The sequence below is a fragment of the Hyaloscypha bicolor genome, assembly GCF_002865645.1.
Source record: "Hyaloscypha bicolor E unplaced genomic scaffold K444scaffold_87, whole genome shotgun sequence".
Classification (NCBI taxonomy): domain Eukaryota; kingdom Fungi; phylum Ascomycota; class Leotiomycetes; order Helotiales; family Hyaloscyphaceae; genus Hyaloscypha; species Hyaloscypha bicolor.
In genome coordinates this window covers 689,400-711,159 of record NW_020194589.1, presented here as the reverse complement: position 1 = coordinate 711,159, position 21,760 = coordinate 689,400, and the positions used below count along the sequence as shown (strand labels likewise).

Here is a 21,760-nt window from a genome sequence, read left to right as displayed (position 1 = left end):
GCCTATAAGATATAAAAAGCAAATATAAAGATAGATATAAGGTCAAAAGATAATAGAGAAGAAGGTTATAGTAGAGAAGAGTAAGGATACTAGAGGAGAAGGAGATAAAGGAAATATAGATAATTCTGGTAATATAGGTAGTATATTATAGTAAATGCGGGTATAAGTAGTATATATTTAATAAAGAGAGGAAAGGAGGCATGGTACGGGTAGCCAGAGCTTAAATATAGTAAATGTGGTTATGTGGGCCTGCACGTGACTGGAGCACAGTTGCCATGCAACATAGTATAGAGGATATAGAGAGTAAAAGAGATAGAGATATACCTTGTAATCCATAGGATTTGCCTTACGGACCACGCAAGCTAAGGGGGGGCTAGGAGTAGTCGAGAATAAGGCGTATATACTGTACTTCTTTTTTTAGTAAGGTATGGGGGGGGGGGGGCGGTGCGGCGGGGGCGGTGTGGGCGCGGAAAATCAAAAAATCAGAAAATCACTTTTCGCTTCTCGGTTTTGTCGACTAGCCCGCCAATGGCCTCAGTAGCTTGGGCATAAACCGCTAAATATAATTATAAAGACAAGCCACTAACCAAATACTTGTCTGAGTCTCCCTAAGTATAGCGAGGGAATACTAAGACCGGATAATATGCACCATATAAGTCTGTACTCCATTTGGATTACCAGAAGCTCATCGGACTGCCTACACGACCCTGAATTTGGGTTCTTCATATCTGAAACGAAGAAATATACTATAGAAAAGAGTATTTATTAGGGACAAGCGATAATGCGAGCAATGTAAGGTTTAGCGTCTGCAAGCCGATGTGCCGCGAATATAGTCGGACTCTGGAACCACCGCCAAGCGACGAGTCTTGCTGCACGAAGTTACTCTCAAGTGCGTGCATCCGAAGCATCGCACTTCAAGCAATTGCAAAGATAATAACAATTGATATTCTGTCGGAAAAACTTGGTTCGAGTTCTTAAAAGAAGTTTGTTTTCTCGCAGAGCTGGTATGGAGGTAGAGAACCTGTGAGCTGAGGTGTGCTTCTCCTCGTTCTCAGTGTGTCAAATGAATAGAATAGAATAGAGTAGTGGCCACTACTCTATTCTATTCATCAAAATTTACCCACTACTCATATTCTATTCATCAAAATTTACCCACTACTCATATTCTATTCATATTCTAATCAAGGTATTCATGAATATTCATGAATACTTTGAGTACTATCCCCCCCCCGGTTCAAAGCGCCCTTTGCCACCGTCTGCCCACACTCTCATGCATCACTCACGCCACACCTCACTCCACTTTCAGCCAATCAGAGCACGTGGAAGCTTCCAGCTCGCCTGCTAGCTGCACCATAAGTATGGCAGAAAACACAGCTTCCACTGGCTATCCTTTACTTACTTATATCCTCAATTTAAAATGGACTCACAAGATCCACGCTTTACTACCCCACCGCCTAATTACGGCAACCTTTATGACGCAGATACTCCACCCTCTGTACAGCCTCGCTCTCCTCCTCTCTCTCTCCCTGATTCGCAAAAGACTACACAGTCATGGGACTCTCGCAATAGCCCTCATATCGACAAATCACAGCCTATGCAGTCTTGGGACTCACGTGACCTTCTCCCAGACTCTCAGCTTCTACCAGACTCTCTTACACAGCCTTCTCCTCCTCTCTTCGTCCCAGACTCTCAAGCAGACTCCTCTCAAGAGCTCTCTCAAGGGACTAATCGCCACTATATCTGTGCCCCTGAGACTTTACGTAATAAGCGGCTCCAGATTCAAACAGCTCTCCTTTTCCGTATACCTCACGCAGAGATTAAGCAAGTACTTGACGTTACAGACCACCAGATCAAGTACGCTAGAAACCACCGCCCTATACTACAAAAAGGAGGTAAAGCTCAATACGTCACGCTTCATACTCCTTAAAAAGAGGAGCTTAAGAAGTGGCTTCTCGCCTCTCCTTCTTACCGCCACGTGGCTTACTATAAGATGCCCTATTATCTACCACAGCTTTATACTAAGGAGAAGGCCTTCCGGACAGCTATTCAAGATATTGGCTACTGTCGCCGGGTATTAAGAAAGAAGGGGTTTTCAGATGATCCTGCTATATGTCAGGAGAGACTAGACTTAGCAGAGGACGGAAGCACGTGGCTACGTTCACGTATACAAAGTATCTGCTTTACAGACGAAGTATGGGCCTTTGGCGGAGCACATACTTCAGCCTATATTACTTGCTTACAAGATGGAAGCGATCGTCTCCTTCCGGAATGCATACGGCACAAGTACTCTAAGCTCCCTGTATAGATGTTCTGGGGTAGTATCGTTGAAGGGAAGAAGGGGCCTTCTCTCTTTTGGGAGAAGGAGTGGGGGTCGATTAATTCCATATGATACGATGAGAGGATCCTCTCAATGATAGAGCAGTTCTTCCGTAATCATCCACTTAGCCGGTATAGGTTCTGGCAAGATAATGCTTCTTCCCATCGCTCGTACGAGACGAAGCTAAACCTGCTCCTTCGCCATATCCCTACGATTCAAGCTCCTCGGTACTCACCAGACTTGAATCTCATTAAGCATATGTGGAATTGGATGAAGAATTGGATTGAGGAGCACTACTGGTACGCACGATACGAGCCAGACAAGATCCACTTGGATCAACTCCGTAAGATTATATAAGATGCGTGGAACGCAGTACCAGACGTATATATTCAGGGCTTATATGATAGCTAGTGGAGACACTATGAGGCTATAAAGGAAGCTCACGGTGGGCCTACAAAGTACTGAGCTATAAAGTAGAGAAGAAAATGCGAATAGCTTCAAAATTGAATGAGAAAGCGGTGAAGACTCAATTACGTGACTTTAGTGGAGTGAGGCGTGGAAGGAGACAGTGGCAAAAGGGCGCTTTGAACCGGGGGGGATAGTAGTAAGCACGTGAATTTACACGTGATTTGCACGTGAGAAGCTAGCTATATTAGGTAAAGCTCCCACCCGCTTCCGCTCTAGCTTCACCTCGCTACCCAATTAGGCGATAGCGAGGCTTAGTAAGCGAACCAAAGCACAAGATTCCGAGGAGAATAATTAGTTTATTATTATAGAAAATTAGTACTTAGCTAGTATTATATAGGCCTTAGCTTAGTTTGGCTAGAGCCACTAATAGGCGCCTTAGTTATTTAATAATTATTAAGTAAACCTTGATTTTCTATAGTCACGTGACCAGCATTCACCAGTATTCATGAATATTCATGAATTTATATTCTACTCTACTCTAATTTTTGAGAATTACGCTACTCATATTCTATTCAAGATATTCATGAATATTCATGAATACCTTGAATACCTTGAATACTTTTTTGACACACTGCTCGTTCTCATACCTCCTCTCGAGGGCTTGCCTCTCACATAGGAATGAGGATACAAAGCAAGTGGCGGCACGAAACGGAAAACGATTCAGCCGTCTCAGTTGAAGCACATGTAAAGCCTCAAAGCCCTGGTTCTTGAAATCTCAAGCTGGGGAAGGGAAGAAGCTTGGAGCGAGGAGTTGAGCTATACGTATGTACGCAGCGTTTGGCACGTGATAAGCTGAGAGGCCGCCCGGAACGATCTCTTATATAAAATGCGAGCCATTATAAAGCAAAAGTTTAGCACCTTGAGTTCACCACCCACTATCTTCAGATCCTTGCTCTCTGGCCTATCCCCTTCCCCACAGGAAACACTCTATCCAACTCCTTCCCCACCTCCAGCTTAGAATCCCACCCATAAATCCACGCCAAATGCCCACTCGCCCTCCAAAACTCATACTTCTCCCCGCTCTCCATCCTCTTCCTAAACCCCTCATCCCTCTTCCTCTGCTCCGGCCCGTCAGCCATCGTCTTCCACACCCCACTAACCCCCGCAGCTCTCTTAACCTTCTCCGTGCGTCCTTTTTGGATCTCCTCATACACCTTTACTGCGCGGGGAATGTCGTCCAAGGAGGAAGCGCGAGCGAGGCATTCGGACAGCACGCCGCCGTCTTCAATCGTCATCGCTGCTCCCTGTCCCAGATGCGGACTCATCGCATGCGCCGCATCACCTAACAGCACAATCCTCCCGGATTCAGAAACCCAGGTCGGGAGATCAGGTAATTGAGCCACTTTCCACAGCGTGCAGTTTTCGTGTGGGATCATTTTCGCGAAGGCTTGGACGCGCTCTTCGTACCCGTGCGTTTGCACGCCGTCGATGACTTCCCGGACGTCGCCTCTTCTGTCGTTGTCTTTACCTTTGCCGGGGTCGTGCGAGTTGGAGGCTGAGACGTGGGATGCTGGGAGAGGCGAGGATGCAGTGGGGTGGATGAAGAATGCTGCGTCGTAGGATTGGCCGTTGGACTTGCGACCGCAGATCCAGTGCGTGTTGGGACCCCACCAGCTGTGGATAGCTCGTTCGTTGATGAGGGGCGCCGTGAGAGGCGACGAGAGCATCAGGGAGGCAGGAATGGTGCATTGGTAGCAGGTGCTATTTGGTTGCAGTTTAACATCCCTTCCGCCGAGGATGAAGGGGCGAGTTGTGGATTTGATTCCTTAGGGAGGGAGTTAATGAGCGATTGAATGGGAAGAAGGGGTGGGACAAACCGTCTGCACCGACAATTAAATCAGCTAAAAGTGTCTCCCCCGTACTCAACATGACGCTTGGTCCCTTCTCACTATCATCGATCTTCTCAACACGACAGCCAAATCGCACTTTCACTCCCTGCTCCACAGCTCCTTCGTATAAAACCCTTTGATACACCTGTCGCCGCACATTCAACATCCTATCCCACAGTTCAGTCAGCCCAGCCCTCATCCCCTCGCCTCCCTCTCCCTTCTCACAAAGCAGATTTCTTTCACTCACTCGTAACCAAAAACCTTCTCATTCGCCGCATTACTCAGAACATCCAACACGCCCCCATCATATCTAAAAATCACATGCCTCTCCCACTTCTCCGCCACCTCCTGGAACCTCCCCAACAACCCATAGCTCTCAATAACCCGCAACGCATTACTCGAAATCAACAGTCCCCCGCCCCACGTCTGCAATGACGCGCTGCGTTCGAGAACGGTGACGGCGTGCCCTTTTCGCGCAAGGCCCACGGCGCATGCGAAGCCGCCGATGCCGCCGCCTATTACGAGGACGTGGAATTTGGGGGCCATTTTAACCGTAAGCTTTCTTTTATATTTATGCACATTGAAATAAAAGGGGGAAGGGGATGAAGGTCAAGAGTCCATGATGCTGCGAGGGGAGGTCTTGTGTAAAGTGAAGTAAAGTAAAGGGGCCTGAGGACAGTCCGAGGTACGAGTGAGGTGAGCTGAGATGTCAGATTCACGTGGAACGTCACTGCTTGTACAGGGGTGAGGGATGCGGGGTAGTTCTAGTGGAAGACAAGGGAGCAGGGACGAGTGATGAGTCAGTAGTGACCCCTATTCAACGACTAGTGGACTTTACGAGACATTCGAACGAAAGTTAAACAAAAGAAGAAGGAAGGTTGAATAAAGTTGGTGAGGGTTAGCGTGGGTAAGCATAGTACGCTTTCAAAAGCAGGCGCGGATAGACAGCCGACCATCGACTAAACTAAGAATTAAAGACAACTAACTATACATTACCCTTTCCGCACTATATATAACTCATTGAATTGAATTTTTATAATATTTAGCTAAGAAGTCTTAATTATATGCTTTTACAAACTTAATTAAAGGCAAAAATCGCATTAGTAATTCGGTTTATTATATTACTTTTATAAAGTACTTATTATTGAGAAGTGCCAAGCTTATGGTGCCCAAGGCAGCTAGGGGCTGGGAGACTAGTGGGAGACTAGTGGATCTGTACTTTTAAGGGGCTTCCCAGCCTTCGATAATCAGAGAATCGTGACTTGCGATTTGCGATTTGCAATTGTGCTTCGTAAATTGGCGCTGGCACGTCTGATCCTTACGGCTTTCCATACACGTAACCTCAACATTTGGAGCGCTGCGGCTGAGGAAGAGCAATATTTTCACTGTTTTAACCAGAAATTTCGAAAAAGCAACCTAAACGCTTAATCAATCTTTCTCGGAAGATACTTACCCGTCTGAACAAAATACCTAGAGCAGGTACCCGGGCCATTACCGGTAGGGAAGTAGGGACTATATGGAAGAAGATCGGTGCCCAGTCTGCTCAAAACTTCCCCTAGACGGGCCAGCCTTGGGCATTGAAGCTCCCCCGATCAAGTACGATCTTAATCATGACCAAGCTGTGTTCAACGCGTACAAAGGGGATTGTTGCCTGTACAGATTAGTACGAGACCTGCATCGAATCTGGTTAGAGAAGGGCGAAGGGCGTGTACGAAGATATCTTTGGTCTTGCCGCGGGCGTGGGCGACTTTATTCGGTGTGCACAGATCCGGGTAGCGTCTAATTAACGTCTTAATTCTTTCGTGAAACCGAACTAACGCAATTTTAGGGACTTGGGACGTTCTTCCTGCTAGCTCCGAGGCGTTCGTGCATCCGGATATTCTCAATCCTGCTACCATTTCACGTTTGCGGAATTGGATTCAGCGATGCAATCAAGAGCACCAAGGCTGCCACAGCGAACAACTTCCGGTTCTACCAACTAGGATATTAGATGTTGGGGACCCGGAGTCTACCGGGAATGTCAAACTTGTCGAGACGAATGGGAAACGAGGGCAATATGTTGCTCTTAGTCATTGCTGGGGCGCCTCAAACTCATTCTTGACAACTCGGGATACGCTCGAATCGATGTACAATGGATTCCTCCCCGATCAAGCGCCTGCTACCTTTCGCGATGCGATTGTGCTTACTCGATGCCTTCGGATTCGTTACCTGTGGATTGACTCCCTGTGTATCATCCAGAGAGACAAGGAAGATTGGAATAGAGAATCATCCCGAATGGGAGATGTATATCGAAATGCGTATCTCATGGTAGCGGCAGCAACCGCCGCCGATGACACCGAAGGATTCTTCAAACCCCGGCCCCAAATCCAGTGCTCGATGAAAATCGTCGCGCCGTTAGGCCGGACTGCGAATGTGTACCTCCGGGATCAGGCACATAGTTACGGAGATTCGAACCTGCCACTGGATTCCCGCGGATGGACTTTACAAGAAACGTACTTGAGTCGGCGGCAGCTAAAATTTCAGGGTAAAAAGATTACCTGGCATTGTCAAAGTACCACCTGGGATGAGTCGGATCGAGACAGTTTGGACAAGAAGTACCCGTTCCGATCAGTTACAGAACTATTCCCGGAGAAGAGTACCCTTTCAAAACACCCTTATCAATCGTGGTATGACATGATTGAGGATTTTGCACAACGGAAATTCTCCGTCCCAACCGATCGGCTGCCGGCGCTCTCTGGCATCGCAACCATGGTAGCGGCGCAAAAAAACGGGCGATATTGCGCAGGACTGTGGTAGGAAGATATCGCCTACTCTATATGCTGGCACACCAGCCGCTACAGCTCCTTTGAGTCGTTTCGGCCAGATTGCTACATCGCTCCGTCGTGGTCCTGGGCATCTGTCAATGGGCCGGTAACCTTCCCCGATAATGGTTATTACCTCAACTCTTGTGGACCAGACTCGCTGGATTCTGTGACCTTTCATGACTGTCAAATCATCCTCGGATCGAATCCGTATGGTGAGATCGAGTGCGCGTGGCTCGAGCTTGAGGCTCCTCTCGCACCCCTTTCCAAAGCTACGGACAAGCATAAGAGAAATTCCCGAAGTGCAGATTGGCATGAATATTTCTCTATCGTGGATGGGGTGAGTGAAGAGTTGCTGAGTGCGGTATTCGACGTTAAAGACGGGCTGGTGATTAATTTGTTTGCACTATTTATGATGCATGCCGAAAAGACCGAGGGCGATTACCACCACAGGCAAAGAAGTGATGAAGTGAAACTCTCCGGTCTGATCTTACGGCCAGCTGTTGGCCAGGAGAGAATTCGTGATAAGTATAAGGTGCCAAAGGGGCTTGGGCTCTATCAACGAGTAGGACTTTTCTACTTGGGAACTCGTCAGGAGAAGGAGGTCTTGGAGATGGCGCCTGTAACGAAGATGGTGTTGCTTTGAGAAACGAGAACGAATCCATTGTCAGACTGTCCCCAATTTATTCGTACATTTGAATGTGCCATATTCAAAGGGACATTTAAATAGTGGGCGTTGGTAAATGTACTAGAATATCATGTACATTGATACATCTAGAGTTGCGCTGTACGCAGCGCAAAGGCAACAGCTCTTACATATCACCCTCGAAACACCCCTCAAAATCCGCGGCACTTAACAGCCCGTCTACTTGCCCGCACAACGCGATGTCCCAAACGGCCGTCAAATGCCACTCAAAGAGGACATCCTGCAGCACCACCAAACCAAGACTCTCTCTCAACCCACCACTTCCTTCCATCTGTGATACTCCCACAAGCCGACACAACCTTCTCTCCAATGTCCCAGACCACCATCCCATCACCTCTTGGCCAAGCGAGCTCTGAAATCTTTGGATAACCGTAATCAATATTTGGGAGGAGGGAGGCAGCTCCCGGATTATAAGCTAGAGATATAATTGCGTGCCCGGATATATTTCCCGAGGGAGATCTGGAAAGGCGTTGAATAGGATGCCGTATTCTAAGCTATCGATTAATCGGCTGAAACTACCTTTTCACCTCATTAATTTTTTGCATCAAATATGTAATTAAAGGCTCTCTCAAGCGACGAGAAAATTTTCGGAGCTTAATCTATTCAGATTTGATAATTGGTGGTGGCAATTGGATCGATTCGTCGATTCGTTCGGTCAAATTCGACTACAATAACAACAGTTCGGCGATTTGACGATTTGACGCTCGCCCACCTTTTGGATTCGTAGACACATTAAATTGCGATATGCAACGGAAACACGTGATATATACCATTGCCAGTGTCACAAGTGGAGATGCAAGTTCAATTGCCACTTCCTGCCTCGTACCCTGGATTGAGGAGGAGGTATTACGAGCTTGAGAACAAAGAAGACATGAATAAAGAACCATATAAAGATTAAATAAAAAATTGCTATTATATTATTGCGCATACATTTAAATAGTAAAACTGTAAAGGAGGATTTATTGACTTGTTTTCGAAAGTGGAATTGAAAATGGGGGTGTGTAGGAAAGGGGTGGACCGAATCGCCAATTCGTATTTCGCCTTTCACCTTTCGCCTTCAACTAAGTTGTAGAAACATCTGTTACCAAAATACGAAGTACAATGAAAACCTCTTAATTAAATGTCATAAAAATCAATTCAATAAGTTATACACAGTGCGGAAAGGGTAATGTGTATTCATCTGTAATCTTCAATTTGTTCAATTCGGTCGACTCTTGACTATCGCCCTTGTTTTTGAAAGCGTACAGCATATTACGCTCAGACATGCAACAAAAACACGTGACTTTGTTGAGAAGTGAAGAGAGTTCTTGTTACTCGCTGGAAAGGTGATGTTTGGTGTAGGTGAATAGGAATAGGGGCTAATCGTAAGCGAGTTTGGATTCACAACAAAGGGGGCACGGTTGAACAAAGGAACGGGCGAGGCCTCGGGGTTGTAGGATGGAAATGATTTCGAAATTTGGATGTTGAATTTTGAATGGTGTATGTACAGTATACACAAGTCTATAAACGCCTACATCTGCCAATGCCCCAATGCCCAAAAACTTGGAAGAATATACAGAGAATTCGTCACCGAGCTAGTGATCATTTGACGCCATTGACGTCTGAGGGAGGTTCATCGATGGTGATATCCGGCGCCTCCCTCCACCTCCTCTCGCGTTCCAGCTCCCTCTCCGTCCTCGTAGTTCCTCCTTCCCCAATCAACGCATCGGTATCCCCACCCCCCCTTAACTCCTCATCATCAAACCTCTCAACCTCCTTGCTCAGCTCCAACTGCGTCCTCTCCTCAACACTACTCCGCCCCCCAAACACCCTCCGCAACTCCGCGCACGCCTCACTATATATCCTATCCGCACTCTTCGGGAACCGCACCGGATTCGGCTTCTTATCGAACGCGTGCGGCACCGCCTTGACTTCCCCACCGTGCACCGTCTTCCCTACATTGTCTCCCTGCAACCGCTCCCCAAACTCTTTGCCCTCGACATTCAACATGTCGTACTCGCAGGTGTAGAGAATGATGTCGTCTGGATATGCCGCTTTCAATTGCGCGTCCGAGGCCGCTGCGGGCGATAAGTAGGGATCGCAGAGATCAATGAGGTCGGAAGGGTGCATGTAACTCTCGTCAAACAGATTCGTCAACATGGGCGGGAGATTCTTCTCTGGTGCTGGATTCGTGGCACGTTTGTCTTTTCTGCTGGAGCGGAAATCGGTCGGTGGGTAGAAAGAGACGATTGCTTTTAAGGTTAAGTCTGGTACTTGTTGCGCTACTTCTAGGGCGGTGGGTTCTAGGTCAGAGAGTTTTAGGACAGAGGACGAGGACATGGCGTTTTCGAGGTCGGGGCGGGGGAGGGAGAGTGTGGAGGAGAAAGCAGATGTCGAGGGCCCGGCATGGGTGCGGAGGTGGGAATGCGAGGTGTTGAGGTGCGAGGTTGAGGGGCGGGAACTGAGGCGTGAGGAGGGTTGTTGCAGGCTGGGCTCGTGCAGACTGCGTTTCCCTGCGTCTGTTTGGAGGTCGAGCAGCATGAGGGGGACAGTGAAGGCGAAGTTTCCTCCAGCGCTGAAGCCCGAGAGAGCCATTCTGTGGGGGTCCAGACGTAGCTCCTCGGCGTGTGAGGCCAGGTACATGAGCGCGTCTGTTCCGTCTTCGACACCGACGCTGAAGGGGTATTCGGGTGCGAGTCGGTATTCCACTGATACGAAGACTGCATCGACTTGGTGTATAACCGTTGACGCCCATCTCGCATCATCTGTTCCTGTCCCCAATGTAAACCCCCCACCGTGGAAATTGACAACCACAGGGAATCGATAGCCATCTGGAGTGCTGAGGTACGAATCGGGTATGTAGAAGACCAATTTGAATGTCCCCCCTCGAGGCGACAGTCGTGACGGGACAATGATCTTGAAGTTCGGGCGGGGAGGTTTCGGTTCAGCGAAGTGGTGGAATTTCATCCCAATGGCCATCAAGGCCCTCCATATTGCGGCTTTCATGTAGAGTAGCCAGCGAGCAGAGAGAATGCTCATGGTATTCCACCGCGACAGAAGGTGACAAAAGGGGTGCAGCAGGGGCAGAAAAGCCCTTGAGCACTGGATGGCGGGGTCTGATATGTATCTAGACCTTCGAGCTTGGAACTCGTAGTCGATTGGGGCTCGGCTGCAGCTCAGTAATCTGGACGCATGCTGGGACACGCATCCGGGTATTTGAGAGGGGAGAGAGCCACTCAGGGCGAGGCGGGAGTGTGACATATTCTTTGGCGCGACGAATCGATGTTGAGTTGAGACAGCACCACGGAGAATCGGCGACTTTGCTACGTCACCAGCGACATGGGCGCGGGCCGAGGCTGGGTTCATGCCTGGGAACGAGAGTGATGCCTCAGGAAGCGAGATGCAGATGCAGATGCCAAGAAATGCATAAATGTACAAATGTACAAATGCACAACTGCACAGATGCACAACTGTTTCTGCCTGCAGAGTGAGGCGGCAAATCAGGTACCCGCTTTTGCCGCCTCACTGCGTCCGGTATCCCTGTGATCAAAGCCTCGGGGGTGCCACAATCCTGACTCAGCCTGCTTGAAACCAGGTCCACCAATCGCGGACTTTGCCTCCGGAAGCTTCGGCTGGGGACGCCACACCACTCTTCTGTGACGTGCAAGTTTTTGTGTCGCTGTTTGCTCCCTGATTTCGTCCTGGTACACAGCTAGTAGCACTCGCGAGCGTCCGGATTTTGCAGCTGAGCTTTTCACCGTGACAAGCCTCTCCTGTCCAGTCTGCACCCGTGCCCGGGTTTTGCCAGCACACGTGAGATGTGTGAAATGTGTACCTCCGTACCGTAACGCGGTTCAATAGCTCTCACGCAGCCCGCCTCAAAACCGTGATGTCATTGCCCTCGCTGTGGGGAAAGGCAATCTTATCTCTTGACGTACAGCAGCGTATTTACCTCCAGCCTGCTTCCCTTACCCTTACCCATCAATAAAACCATTATTGTGTTCCCTTCTTCTCGTTTTCGGTCAGCTCAGCCCAGCTTTTTCTTCTCTCGCCCGCCTGTGGTGCATGTGCTGTTCTTGGCAGCAACCCGAATCTTCCGCCCTGCGAATCCCGCATCACATAATCCGCTCTTCCGTAACCAAGAACTCGATTCTGCGCATCTGATATTGATCAGCGGCCCCGGAATCCTCCCAACTTAATTAATCAGCTGCTTGCAGCCGCCATCCAACCCCCGCTCTCAGCGGCCTTTAAATAATTCGAGCTCTGGCGCCCAACCCCGCCATCCAAGCTCGACAGCTTGACAGTTGACAGCTCGATAGCTCGACACCTCGACAGCTCGACAGCTCGGCACCTCAACGTTCGCCAACATGTCGTTCCTCAAGAAGCCCTTCAGGAAACTGAAGGATATGAGCAATAATAACTCGACACTCGACAAATCAATCACGGAAAATTCGGCTCCTAGCAAAGTCGAAGGGGTCAATAGTTCTACGGGGTCCGGCACTGATAGCCCAAATGCCAAGCCCAATGGTGCTTCAACTCCCATTACCAGCAGCACCTCTACTCCAAGATTGAACGGCGATTCGAAGCGTCAGAGTCGGGAAGTCATTCAGGCTGAGAGGGCGAGGAAGAGTATGGATCGGGAACGGGCAAAGGTGGAAACAAAGAAGAGGGAGTCGATGGCTAGAATAGAGGACGAGAGGTTTTTACAGGAGGGACCACCATCGCTCACGAAATTGTACCGGCCATACAGTATGAATCAGAGCAAGAGATGGACTCACGAGGATCGGCTTTTGTTCAAGAACTTGGATTGGGAGAGTGGGTGCCTTTTTCCGAGAGACTTGCATATCTTACTAATCTGGGTGCAGAATTGGACGGAGAGGTCATTACTTTCCGAGCTCGGATACATACCCTCCGCCGCATGAGCGCGAAACTGGTCTTCATTGTTTTCCGGCAGCAGACCATTACAATACAAGGAGTCTTACAGAGTTTCAAAGCTCGACATGAGCTGAAAGGTATGCAAATAAAGTCTCTGCCCGCGAACCTGGGCTGATTATTTTATAGCGGGAGAAGAAAATGAAGGCACCATCTCCGAGCAGATGGTGCGAAGCGTTGAGCATTATCCCACCGAAACAATCGTTGTGGTCATTGCGAGAGTTCGAAAAGCACCCAAGCGAGTCAAGAATGCAACGGTCCATGACCACGAGCTCGAGGTGTGGGAAGTGCACAGGGTTGGGCAATTGACAGAAAATGTCCCTTTCACAGTCTACGATGCGGAGAACATCAACAGAGACAGAGAAGATGTTGATGACGAGGAAGATGAGAGCTCGATGTCGTCGTTATACCCCTCGAATGGTGATACACCTGCAGACAACACTCCTAGAATTGGGACCCCCAAACAAGGAACTCCTCGTACTTCAACAGATTTCTCTCGATTCTCGCCTGACAGAGACAGCAAAGGCCGTGCTTCCAAGGACATCTTTGCAAGTCGAAGTAGGTCCTCTTACCTGGCTTTTAGGATGTTCTAACCTTTTGGCAGGCAGTATGGATTTCTTCAGACAGCAACGATCCCTTCCCCAAAGAGTTCGTCTCAACAACCGAATCGTCGACTTACGAACTGCCCCCGCTCAATCAATCTTCCGTATCCAATCTGGAATCTGCAACCTCTTCCGCTCCTATCTCGATGGCAAAGGCTTTATTGAAATCCATACCCCGAAGCTTCAAGGTGGTGCCTCTGAATCTGGAGCCACAGTCTTCGAAGTCGATTATTTCGGACGGCCAGCTTTCCTTGCACAATCTCCCCAACTTCCAAAGCAAATGTGTATTGCTGCCGATTTCGAAAGGGTGTACGAAATTGGTCCTGTTTTCCGAGCAGAAGATAGCAACACGCCCCGGCATTTGACCGAATACACCGGCTTGGATCTCGAGATGGCGTTGGAAGAGCATTATTACGAGGCTCTGACCATCATCGATGGAATGTTCAAGAACTTATGGCAAGGAATTTATGATCGATACCAGAAAGAAATCGACGTCATCTCTCACTTCTATCCCCACGACAGGGTCCAATGGCTGGAAGAGACACCAAGAATTCCCTTCTCCGAGGGAGTCAAGATGCTGATCGACGATGGCTGGGTCGACGAAGACGGAAACCCACCTTCTGAGCTAGAAGATCTTGCCACCAGAGCAGAAATTCGTCTCGGTGCCCTCGTCAAAGAAAAGTACAAGACCGACTACTACATCCTGGACAAATTCCCCTGCTCAGTCCGCCCCTTCTATGCCATGCCCGACCCAACCGACGACCGCTTCACCAACTCCTTCGACATCTTCATGCGAGGACAAGAGATCCTCACAGGAGGACAACGTATCCACGATGCTCGATTCCTCGAAAAACGCATGAAAGCTAAAGGTCTGAAGCCCGAATCCATGCTCGAATACCTCGAAGGCTTCCGCTGGGGCGCGCCACCGCACGCAGGCTGTGGCATTGGATTAGAACGGCTCACCTACCTTTTCTTGAACCTCGGGAACATCCGCCTGGCCTCCCTCTTCCCACGAGACCCGAAGTCACTCCCTGCCCGTCCGCCAACGCTCAAACTCCGGCACGAAGAAGCAAGTACCACGAACCCACCCTGGGAGCGCACGGATCTGGAGAATAACCCGACAGAAGGAATCACCGATCGAGAGAAGCAATTGCAGCCGTTAGAGAAGTTAATCGCCAACTACGGCGACGCAGCAAACACATCTTGGCTCGACAAGCGGTACCACGTATGGCGACACGCCAGCACAGGGGCAGCACAAGGCTACGTCATCTCCCACAACTTCGCGATCGCCGTCGGGGAGCCCTTGTGCTCGAAACAGCAGTACCCTCAAATCGTCTCCGCGTACCTGCAGTTCCTGAAAGAAGAGCACAAGGAGCTGAAGCCGCTGTGGATGATCGTTGGGCCCGACATCGAGGAGTACCTCGGCGAGAAGTTCCTCTGGCGTACTCTCGCCTGTGCCGCAGAAGAGCGCGCCGACCCTCGCAACAACCCGGCGAACAAAGACAAGGACCTCGCGCGCAAGATCCGCCACGCCGAGAACGAGGGCATCAAGGAAATCGACGTGCCCGTCGGAGCGCCCGTTGATTCCGAACTCCAGGCTAAGATCGACAAGAGAATCGAGGACTGGCATAAGAACCGCAAGGGCACGCAAGTCCATTTAACGCAAATCAGACCTTGGATCGACTGGGAACACAGACGCTATTACTACTCCGTCGGTCCAGACGGCACGATCCACGCTATCTGCGTCCTGCACCAGTTGAGTCCGCAGAATGGCTACCAAGTCAAATTCAGCCTCGAGTTCCCCGGTGCCCCGTCCGGCACGATCGAGAGCCTCATCCTGCACTCTATGCGCGCGATCGCGGCCAGTGATGCGGAGTGCAAACAAGTCACCTTCGGCACTGGGGCGATGAATACGCTGGAGGGGGGACGCAATCTGGGCAAGACGAAGGTGCGGGCGTTGAAGAAGGCGTACGAGGCGATTAATCGGCAGTTTAAGTTGACGAACAAGAGCGAATTCCGCGAGAAGATGGGCGTGAGGAATGACCCTGTTTTTGTTGCGTATCCCCGAGGGGGACTGGGAGCCGGCGGGATTCAGGCGTTGATGGCGTTCTTGAAGGAGGATGGTTAGGGGGGTGTGAGGCCGAGAGCACCGGGTGTTGAGTGTGTGAACGAGCGCTGAAAAGAGGGGAAGAGGGGAGAGGGGTCGGAGGGGTGGTGGTAATGACGATGAGTGTAGATACGAAAGAAGGAAGTTGAATGCTTTAATGGCGTTTGAGGGGGAGTTAATTTTCACTTCGTCGAGCACAAGCACAAGCACACACACCCAAAATTTGAGAGATGTGGAGATGGAGACGCAGATTTCTGATTTGTTGTAGTGGAAAGTAGTTAGATACCTTTTGAATGCGATTCTTCAACCAAGTACTCTAGATTCGTGGTGAAGGGTTGAGAGGTGTGTGAGGAGGAGGGCGGAGCAAGAAAGGGATGGCACGTGACGCCCCTTACCATCCAAAGGGCATGCTGCTGAAGAAGTCCATGTGGGGATCACCACTCGGCACTTTCTCGGCCGTCGTGAGGTGGCAACTTTTCCACGTCTACAGACGCTTCCAACTATTTTCGTACGCTGTGTTCACCGATTCTACTCCGGTAGTATGGTGGCTTGTCTATTTGTTGTGTTATTGTCAAGTTACTAGTTGGTGTTAATACACTACCATTCCCTGAAAAAATAAAACTTGCTCTTGTCCGAGAGTTACGGTAATGTCTCGTAAACACGCGCCAACTTGACTAAACAAGGAAGAGTGCACGGAGGTATGATGGATAACCGGAGACACCGTGGTCTTTCCCTCGACCTCAAAATTTATTGTGTTTCCTGTGTTCTTAGGGCAAGAGCTTATTATATCCTGTTGAGTTGAACACGAGAGAGAGGTTGCTATCTACGGTAGTGGAAGAAGAAACACCGAGCCAGCTAAAAAAATCATCGTTGAAGCTGGTTCGGAACGTGGCATCTAAGTGGTTGATAGGTATACATGTTTGGAAAAGGAAGATCCTGTTTCCTCATCACAGTAAACATTCCAAGTCAGCCACGACAGATTCCAAATGCGGAGTCAATGGTACTGTACGTGCTTCGGTCAAGCCTCTTTCCAATCTCTGAATACCAAGTCCAAGTTCTCACATCCCTAAAGATCTCAGGGCCGCCTCCGCAGTTCCCTCCCTCTGTCAATGTACCCCGCATTCATGAACAGTCCTGAGCTACCTACCCTTGCTGGCCCGACAGCTTCGACTTTACCCCTTGAACGAAATCACCGCTAGCCTCCCGAAAAACCGGAGTCCACAGCCCCTAGATACAAGGACAGAAACCCTGCAGCTCTGCAACTTTGGATCGTTGTCCTGTGATTTTTGCATTTGGTGCGAGAGTAGTTCTTATACCCTTCTCACTTTTAAGAAGATAAGAAGTTGTGAGTCGGATATCGGCGGATGTCTCGAGGAAGGGGAGGAAAAGGGCGGGCACCGGGAATTTGATACCCCCTTTCTGCTTTGAGGGAATAAATACCTGATGCTGAACCTCACGTTCTCACTATCGCTTCTACAGCAGATGAGGAACGCGACCATGAGTGCAGAACATGCCCAACCGCACTCTCCGTATCCACAGTTAACACTTCGAGGGCCAAACGGTCTAAAGCTCCGTGTCAGCTAGGGAAACATCTTGTGGCTGAGCAGTTACTCTTATATCAGCGGGCAGATTATGAGTTTTCGGGTTTGTTATTTTCAATGTTGTTATACCACGGGAGCTAGGGGGCGCGCTTGAATAAGGAGCCCCAAAGCTTGTCTCTACTAAAACTTGGAGCTTCCTTCACGTGTACTATAGCTTGCCTTTAGGCCAGGGATCGTATCGCACGCTAAAGGCTCCCAACTCTAATATGGCTACTTACTTTAATTACGTAAGTAAGGATATATTCTTAAGTAATATATAAGTCAGAGAGCCAGAATATATATCTTACTAATATATATGCGCGTGCGCGAGGGGCTAAAATAAAGAATTATTTTATAATAAATTATAAAAACTAGCGTTCTTAAAGAAATGCAAAGGGAATTAGAAGAGTACTAGTATATAAATAAAATAGAGTAAATTTTAAGTTATTTATAAAATTATTACTCTAGGCAGATAATCCTGGTTAGGAAAGCTACGCGAGTTTACGCGGGCTAAATAGAGATTTGGCAGGGGTGTACTCCTTTTGGATTCATTTAAGTAATTCCAACACAACTTGAACCAAATTGTACTCAAATTCTAAACCTGTACGGTGGTTATACTTGCAAAGAGTCTATTTAGGAAAACAGAATCGTTATCAAATCTTCATCTCGCTTTCAAATAGACCGTCAAAATCCTCGCCAGGGAAATGTAACCTCATGCGTCATGAAGCTGGCGCAGTACAGGAATTCCTCGAGCAAAGATAAAGTCTCCCAGTTTCCTAGCTTGCATCATTTGCTTACCTTCCGTCCCTTCTCTCGTTCTCTGCAGCAGATCCAGAACAGAAATGCACAAAGTATCTCAGACCTGTCCTAGAAAAGAGAGATACTACTGCCAATAAACCGCTTGAGTCTATAATTGGGGCTGACATCTTTAGCAGTGAGAATGGCCAACTGGCGTTCCAGAATTCGAATGTGCTATAGCCGTCGCCAACGGATGGGGGACCTCTTCTCCTTACACATGATTTAATGACATGCTAGGAAGAAACCAAATATCGAGCTGTCTTCTTCACCCAGCTGCTGACCTCTCATTAATGTATGCCTCGCGGCGCTTGTTATGATGTTCAGCAACCCTGAGAGGAGAGGTATGTTTTGTTGTCTATTTTCAGAGCAATGAATTCAAGCTGGGTCTTTAAGAAATCTTTTGTTCCAACCAAATTCATCTCGTTTCTTTCATCGGGTGCGGCGGAGTGCATATCTACGAAATTAAGAGAGGAACAGGAGCCTTTTACCTTTCAGAGATCTCCGCATCCCTTCACAATCGCATATTTAAATCAAACACAATTATGTTTCCAAAGGCTAATTAGTTGCACAGGTGTGCTCAATTGCAATTTAACTCGAGTCGCTACATGGCCCCTTGTCGTTTGCCTGCACTCGCGTCCCTCTGCACTCACCCGAACCGTTCAAACGCATATCCAGTAAGGAAATCCTCAACCACACCACGTCCTCTCTTATTATATCATTCTCCAAACATTGCTCTTACAACAAGTAACGGAAGTTCCTATTCTCACGATCTGTGAAATTCTCGTCGATTTCTGAGAGCTCAGATGATTCATTACTTGCCCCAAGAGTTGCTCCAACGTCTTTGTCGCGTTTAGCATTCTCCCACATTAAATAAGCTCTCAGTATAAGCGCAATAACAGCCGCGGAAGAAAATACCGCAAGAATGGCCTTCAGTCCCGTCTATTCAAACATTAAAAACATCAGCATAGGTCTTGCCTCCTCCGTTCATATTATTCACAGGATGTCATACCGGATATTTGGGAGCTTCGCTCTGTAAGAAGAACTGTGGCCCTGCGATACGGCCAACGCAGTAAGCAATAAATATCATTGCCATCACAGTGGCCTTTTTGGTGAATCCCGCGATGTTGGATGTCACCATCGATGTCGCCATAGGTAAATTGGCGGAGAATGCAGATGTGAGACATGAACCTGCGTATCTAGCGACGCGGTGTCGAGCTGGGATGGCAAACATCATTGCTGTGCCAGTGATGCTAAAAGTAATTAGGAGTTGTACGTTAGTTTAGAGAAATCAAGAGTCGAGCGTACCTGACTAGCATGAAGAAAACCATTGTCAGGAGTCGTGCGTTCTTTACATACGTTCCGAAATAGGCACTAAAAGTCATTATTAGCATTAACTAAATAAGGTATATAGCATAGTACAACGCACCCAATGCACACAAATAGGATTTGTGCAGCGCCGGCCGGAATCTGAAGGAGGAGCGTTGAGAATAAGCTGAAGCCAAAACCCTGGATCAATATGTTGCCGAACTGCCTTGGGTTAGCGGGCAAATCCCATTTTACTCTTTCAGTGTTGGACTTACACTCGAAAGGCCACCAGTCGCAACATTGACACAGAATGTGTTAAGAACTAGCAGCCACGCCTGTGGGTCTGACAAGGCCTCAATAACCTGATATCTCTGGTAGTTAATGACTTTTTTACCCCCATTCATCTGTACTCTATCAACGGCTATTGCTCTCTCTTCCTCTGTGAGAAACTTTGCCTTCGAGGGGCCATCGGGAAGGGTGAAAAACAATATCCCTCCAAAGAAAGCGGTTATTGCTCCGTATATCAAGAATAAATACTATTCAAATGTGAGCTCGAAACAAGCTGTACGTCAGTCAACCCAAAGGGATGGCATTTGAACTCACCTTCCAAGTTTCCAGTTTGCCTTGAATATGAGCAATGCCCCAAACTATCAACCCACCTAATATACCAGCGATGCCATCGCCAAGGAAAAACGCGCACTGTCTTAGGGGCTGCTCTTCTCTCTTGTAGAATGTTCCGGTGAGGAGAGCAAATGCTGGCACAACAGTTGCTTCGCCGACCCCGAGAAAGAAACGCACGGCCATTAGGCCAGAAAAGTTATGAGTGGCAGCGTGGAGCATGAGGATTATGGCCCAAACCATTCTGAATGTTGAAATCGGTTAGCTAAGTAGAAGTTATGGGGTGGGTAATCTTGAGGGATAGAATTAAATAGAGGGACCTTACACAGTAACGGAGACATATTTGCCGATTGGGAATTTCACAATGAGAATCGAGGTCGGGAAGGTGAATGCGAGGTACCCGAAGAAGAAGATCGAGTTCGCCCATGAGTATTCTTGTCCTTGGAGGTTCTGGTGTCCCCATTTGGTTTTAGTAGCCATTTGGTTTCTTCGAGAAATAGATTATGGGGAATGAGGACTTGCGTTGTCTTCGATAATTCCCATGATAGATGCGAATCCAAGAGACGCTTTATCAAGGTATTGGAGAAAATAGCAAATGGTGAGAAGAGGGACGAGTCTATTTAGCGGGTATTATAAGCAAAAGTCCATATGAGGAAACAACCCGCATCGTGTTTTCACCTGAGGTCTATCTTCCTCAACACACGGCGTTCGATTCGGTCCTGGTCCACGTCAACACTATTGGGAACCTCAACAGTGCTAACCTCATCTTCTTTCGAACGGCCCGTCATTATTTCCCGACTAAGAGGATTTATTTTTTGAGCTAGAGTCGAAAAGTTATTCAGGATTATCTCTGGTCTGATGATTGTCGAAGGAGATGTCGAAGTTTTGCTGGCCAGGATTGTTATCTCAAGGTAGATTAGCAAGGAATGTTAGCTTTAACCTATTGGTTGATTTTTTGATGTGAATCTTAATGATCCTCGGAGAGGGCTGATTGGATTATATGTATAGAATCACAGAAAAGTAGACTGACATTCCTTGTTCTTTGTGAGGAATCAAACTGCCGATTCTTGGCAGAGAGAGATCTGCAGCCATTCAACCTATCATTGATTTCGCGCAAAGAGGCGTTCCATCTAGGTGCTCAGTTTTCGTGGGGAGATAAGCTTTCGGTAAATATCGGAGGCTACCAAGGTGCAAAAATCGATTCTGTGTTGTTCAGGTAGGACAGCTATTGATTGCTTTGTACTGGAAGGGTTCACCGCCACCTGCCGAAACCACTACATCGCCCACTTTTAGCCCTGTCCAAGCACCAAAAATTTGCAAATTTTCCAAAGTACTTAGAAAATCCTAAACACTTAGGTTTTAATGGAAAAAGTTTCAGGGTTGCGAATATCGTATTATTTTCTTGGGGCTGCGGCGGTAAGATCTCCAAATTTCATTTTGTGGGGTTGAGTAGTGTGGGTGGTGAGAGCGGTGAATCCTTCTAGCCTCCAAGCACTCTCTCTTATCCGAGAATGCGGAACACTAGAGCCCGGTCTATTTGTCCCATTTATTGCCTACGCTTTTATTGCTTTTGCACCTCAATTGGTCCTGCCGCGGCCACGGTAGTATTCTCATCCTAGACCAGTCACCGCTAGGCTGTGCGACAAGGACCCATGACTCACGGGGAATGTCCATTTAGCCCCCGGGGACAGGATGGGTTGAGGTGGGTTCCCAAAAAC

At 48.3% G+C, this 21,760-nt stretch overlaps 5 protein-coding genes across 5 annotated transcripts; 2 read left to right on the top strand and 3 right to left on the bottom strand.

Annotated features, from left to right (window-relative positions):
- Positions 1–3,528: 3,528 nt before the first annotated feature.
- K444DRAFT_562513 (FAD/NAD(P)-binding domain-containing protein) lies at positions 3,529–5,189 on the bottom strand. Its single transcript, XM_024876988.1, has 3 exons — positions 4,862–5,189; positions 4,603–4,781; positions 3,529–4,550 (listed from the first exon to the last, which is right to left on the bottom strand). Exons 1-3 carry the CDS (start codon positions 5,158–5,160, stop codon positions 3,667–3,669), a joined length of 1,362 nt encoding a protein of 453 aa, XP_024735540.1. The 5' UTR covers positions 5,161–5,189; the 3' UTR covers positions 3,529–3,666.
- Positions 5,190–5,897: 708 nt separating this feature from the next.
- On the top strand, positions 5,898–8,135 carry K444DRAFT_663952 (HET-domain-containing protein). The gene is made up of 3 exons (XM_024886906.1): positions 5,898–6,353; positions 6,443–7,406; positions 7,455–8,135. Exons 1-3 carry the CDS (start codon positions 6,131–6,133, stop codon positions 8,059–8,061), a joined length of 1,794 nt encoding a protein of 597 aa, XP_024735539.1. The 5' UTR covers positions 5,898–6,130; the 3' UTR covers positions 8,062–8,135.
- Positions 8,136–9,544: 1,409 nt separating this feature from the next.
- K444DRAFT_613530 (alpha/beta-hydrolase) lies at positions 9,545–11,377 on the bottom strand. Its single transcript, XM_024880368.1, has one exon. The coding sequence runs from the start codon at positions 11,359–11,361 to the stop codon at positions 9,703–9,705; it is 1,659 nt and encodes a 552-aa protein (XP_024735538.1). The 5' UTR covers positions 11,362–11,377; the 3' UTR covers positions 9,545–9,702.
- Positions 11,378–12,467: 1,090 nt separating this feature from the next.
- K444DRAFT_643535 (aspartyl-tRNA synthetase-like protein) lies at positions 12,468–15,762 on the top strand (the record flags this gene model as incomplete). Its single annotated transcript, XM_024884868.1, has 4 exons — positions 12,468–12,915; positions 12,966–13,112; positions 13,162–13,590; positions 13,637–15,762. The coding sequence occupies 4 exons, from the start codon at positions 12,468–12,470 to the stop codon at positions 15,760–15,762; spliced, it is 3,150 nt and encodes a 1,049-aa protein (XP_024735537.1).
- A 3,092-nt stretch (positions 15,763–18,854) lies between these two features.
- On the bottom strand, positions 18,855–20,830 carry K444DRAFT_643534 (MFS general substrate transporter; the record flags this gene model as incomplete). Its single annotated transcript, XM_024884867.1, has 9 exons — positions 18,855–19,058; positions 19,129–19,369; positions 19,425–19,490; positions 19,546–19,646; positions 19,700–19,960; positions 20,028–20,286; positions 20,368–20,492; positions 20,565–20,658; positions 20,721–20,830. 9 exons carry the CDS (start codon positions 20,828–20,830, stop codon positions 18,855–18,857), a joined length of 1,461 nt encoding a protein of 486 aa, XP_024735536.1.
- Between the last annotated feature and the right edge of the window lie 930 nt (positions 20,831–21,760).

Bases quoted from the DNA above. Each gene is read 5' to 3' on its own strand.
- K444DRAFT_663952 (XM_024886906.1), top strand. From the start codon at position 6,131: ATGGAAGAAGATCGGTGCCCAGTCTGCTCAAAACTTCCCCTAGACGGG. The intron at 6,354-6,442 runs GTGGGCGACTTT...ACGCAATTTTAG, and splicing joins TCTTTGGTCTTGCCGCGGGC to GGACTTGGGACGTTCTTCCT. The intron at 7,407-7,454 runs GTAGGAAGATAT...CAGCCGCTACAG, and splicing joins CGATATTGCGCAGGACTGTG to CTCCTTTGAGTCGTTTCGGC.
- K444DRAFT_562513 (XM_024876988.1), bottom strand. From the start codon at position 5,160: ATGGCCCCCAAATTCCACGTCCTCGTAATAGGCGGCGGCATCGGCGGC. The intron at 4,782-4,861 runs GTGAGTGAAAGA...ACTGTGGGATAG, and splicing joins GAGAAGGTTTTTGGTTACGA to GATGTTGAATGTGCGGCGAC. The intron at 4,551-4,602 runs GTTTGTCCCACC...TCCCTCCCTAAG, and splicing joins TTTAATTGTCGGTGCAGACG to GAATCAAATCCACAACTCGC.
- K444DRAFT_613530 (XM_024880368.1), bottom strand. From the start codon at position 11,361: ATGTCACACTCCCGCCTCGCCCTGAGTGGCTCTCTCCCCTCTCAAATA.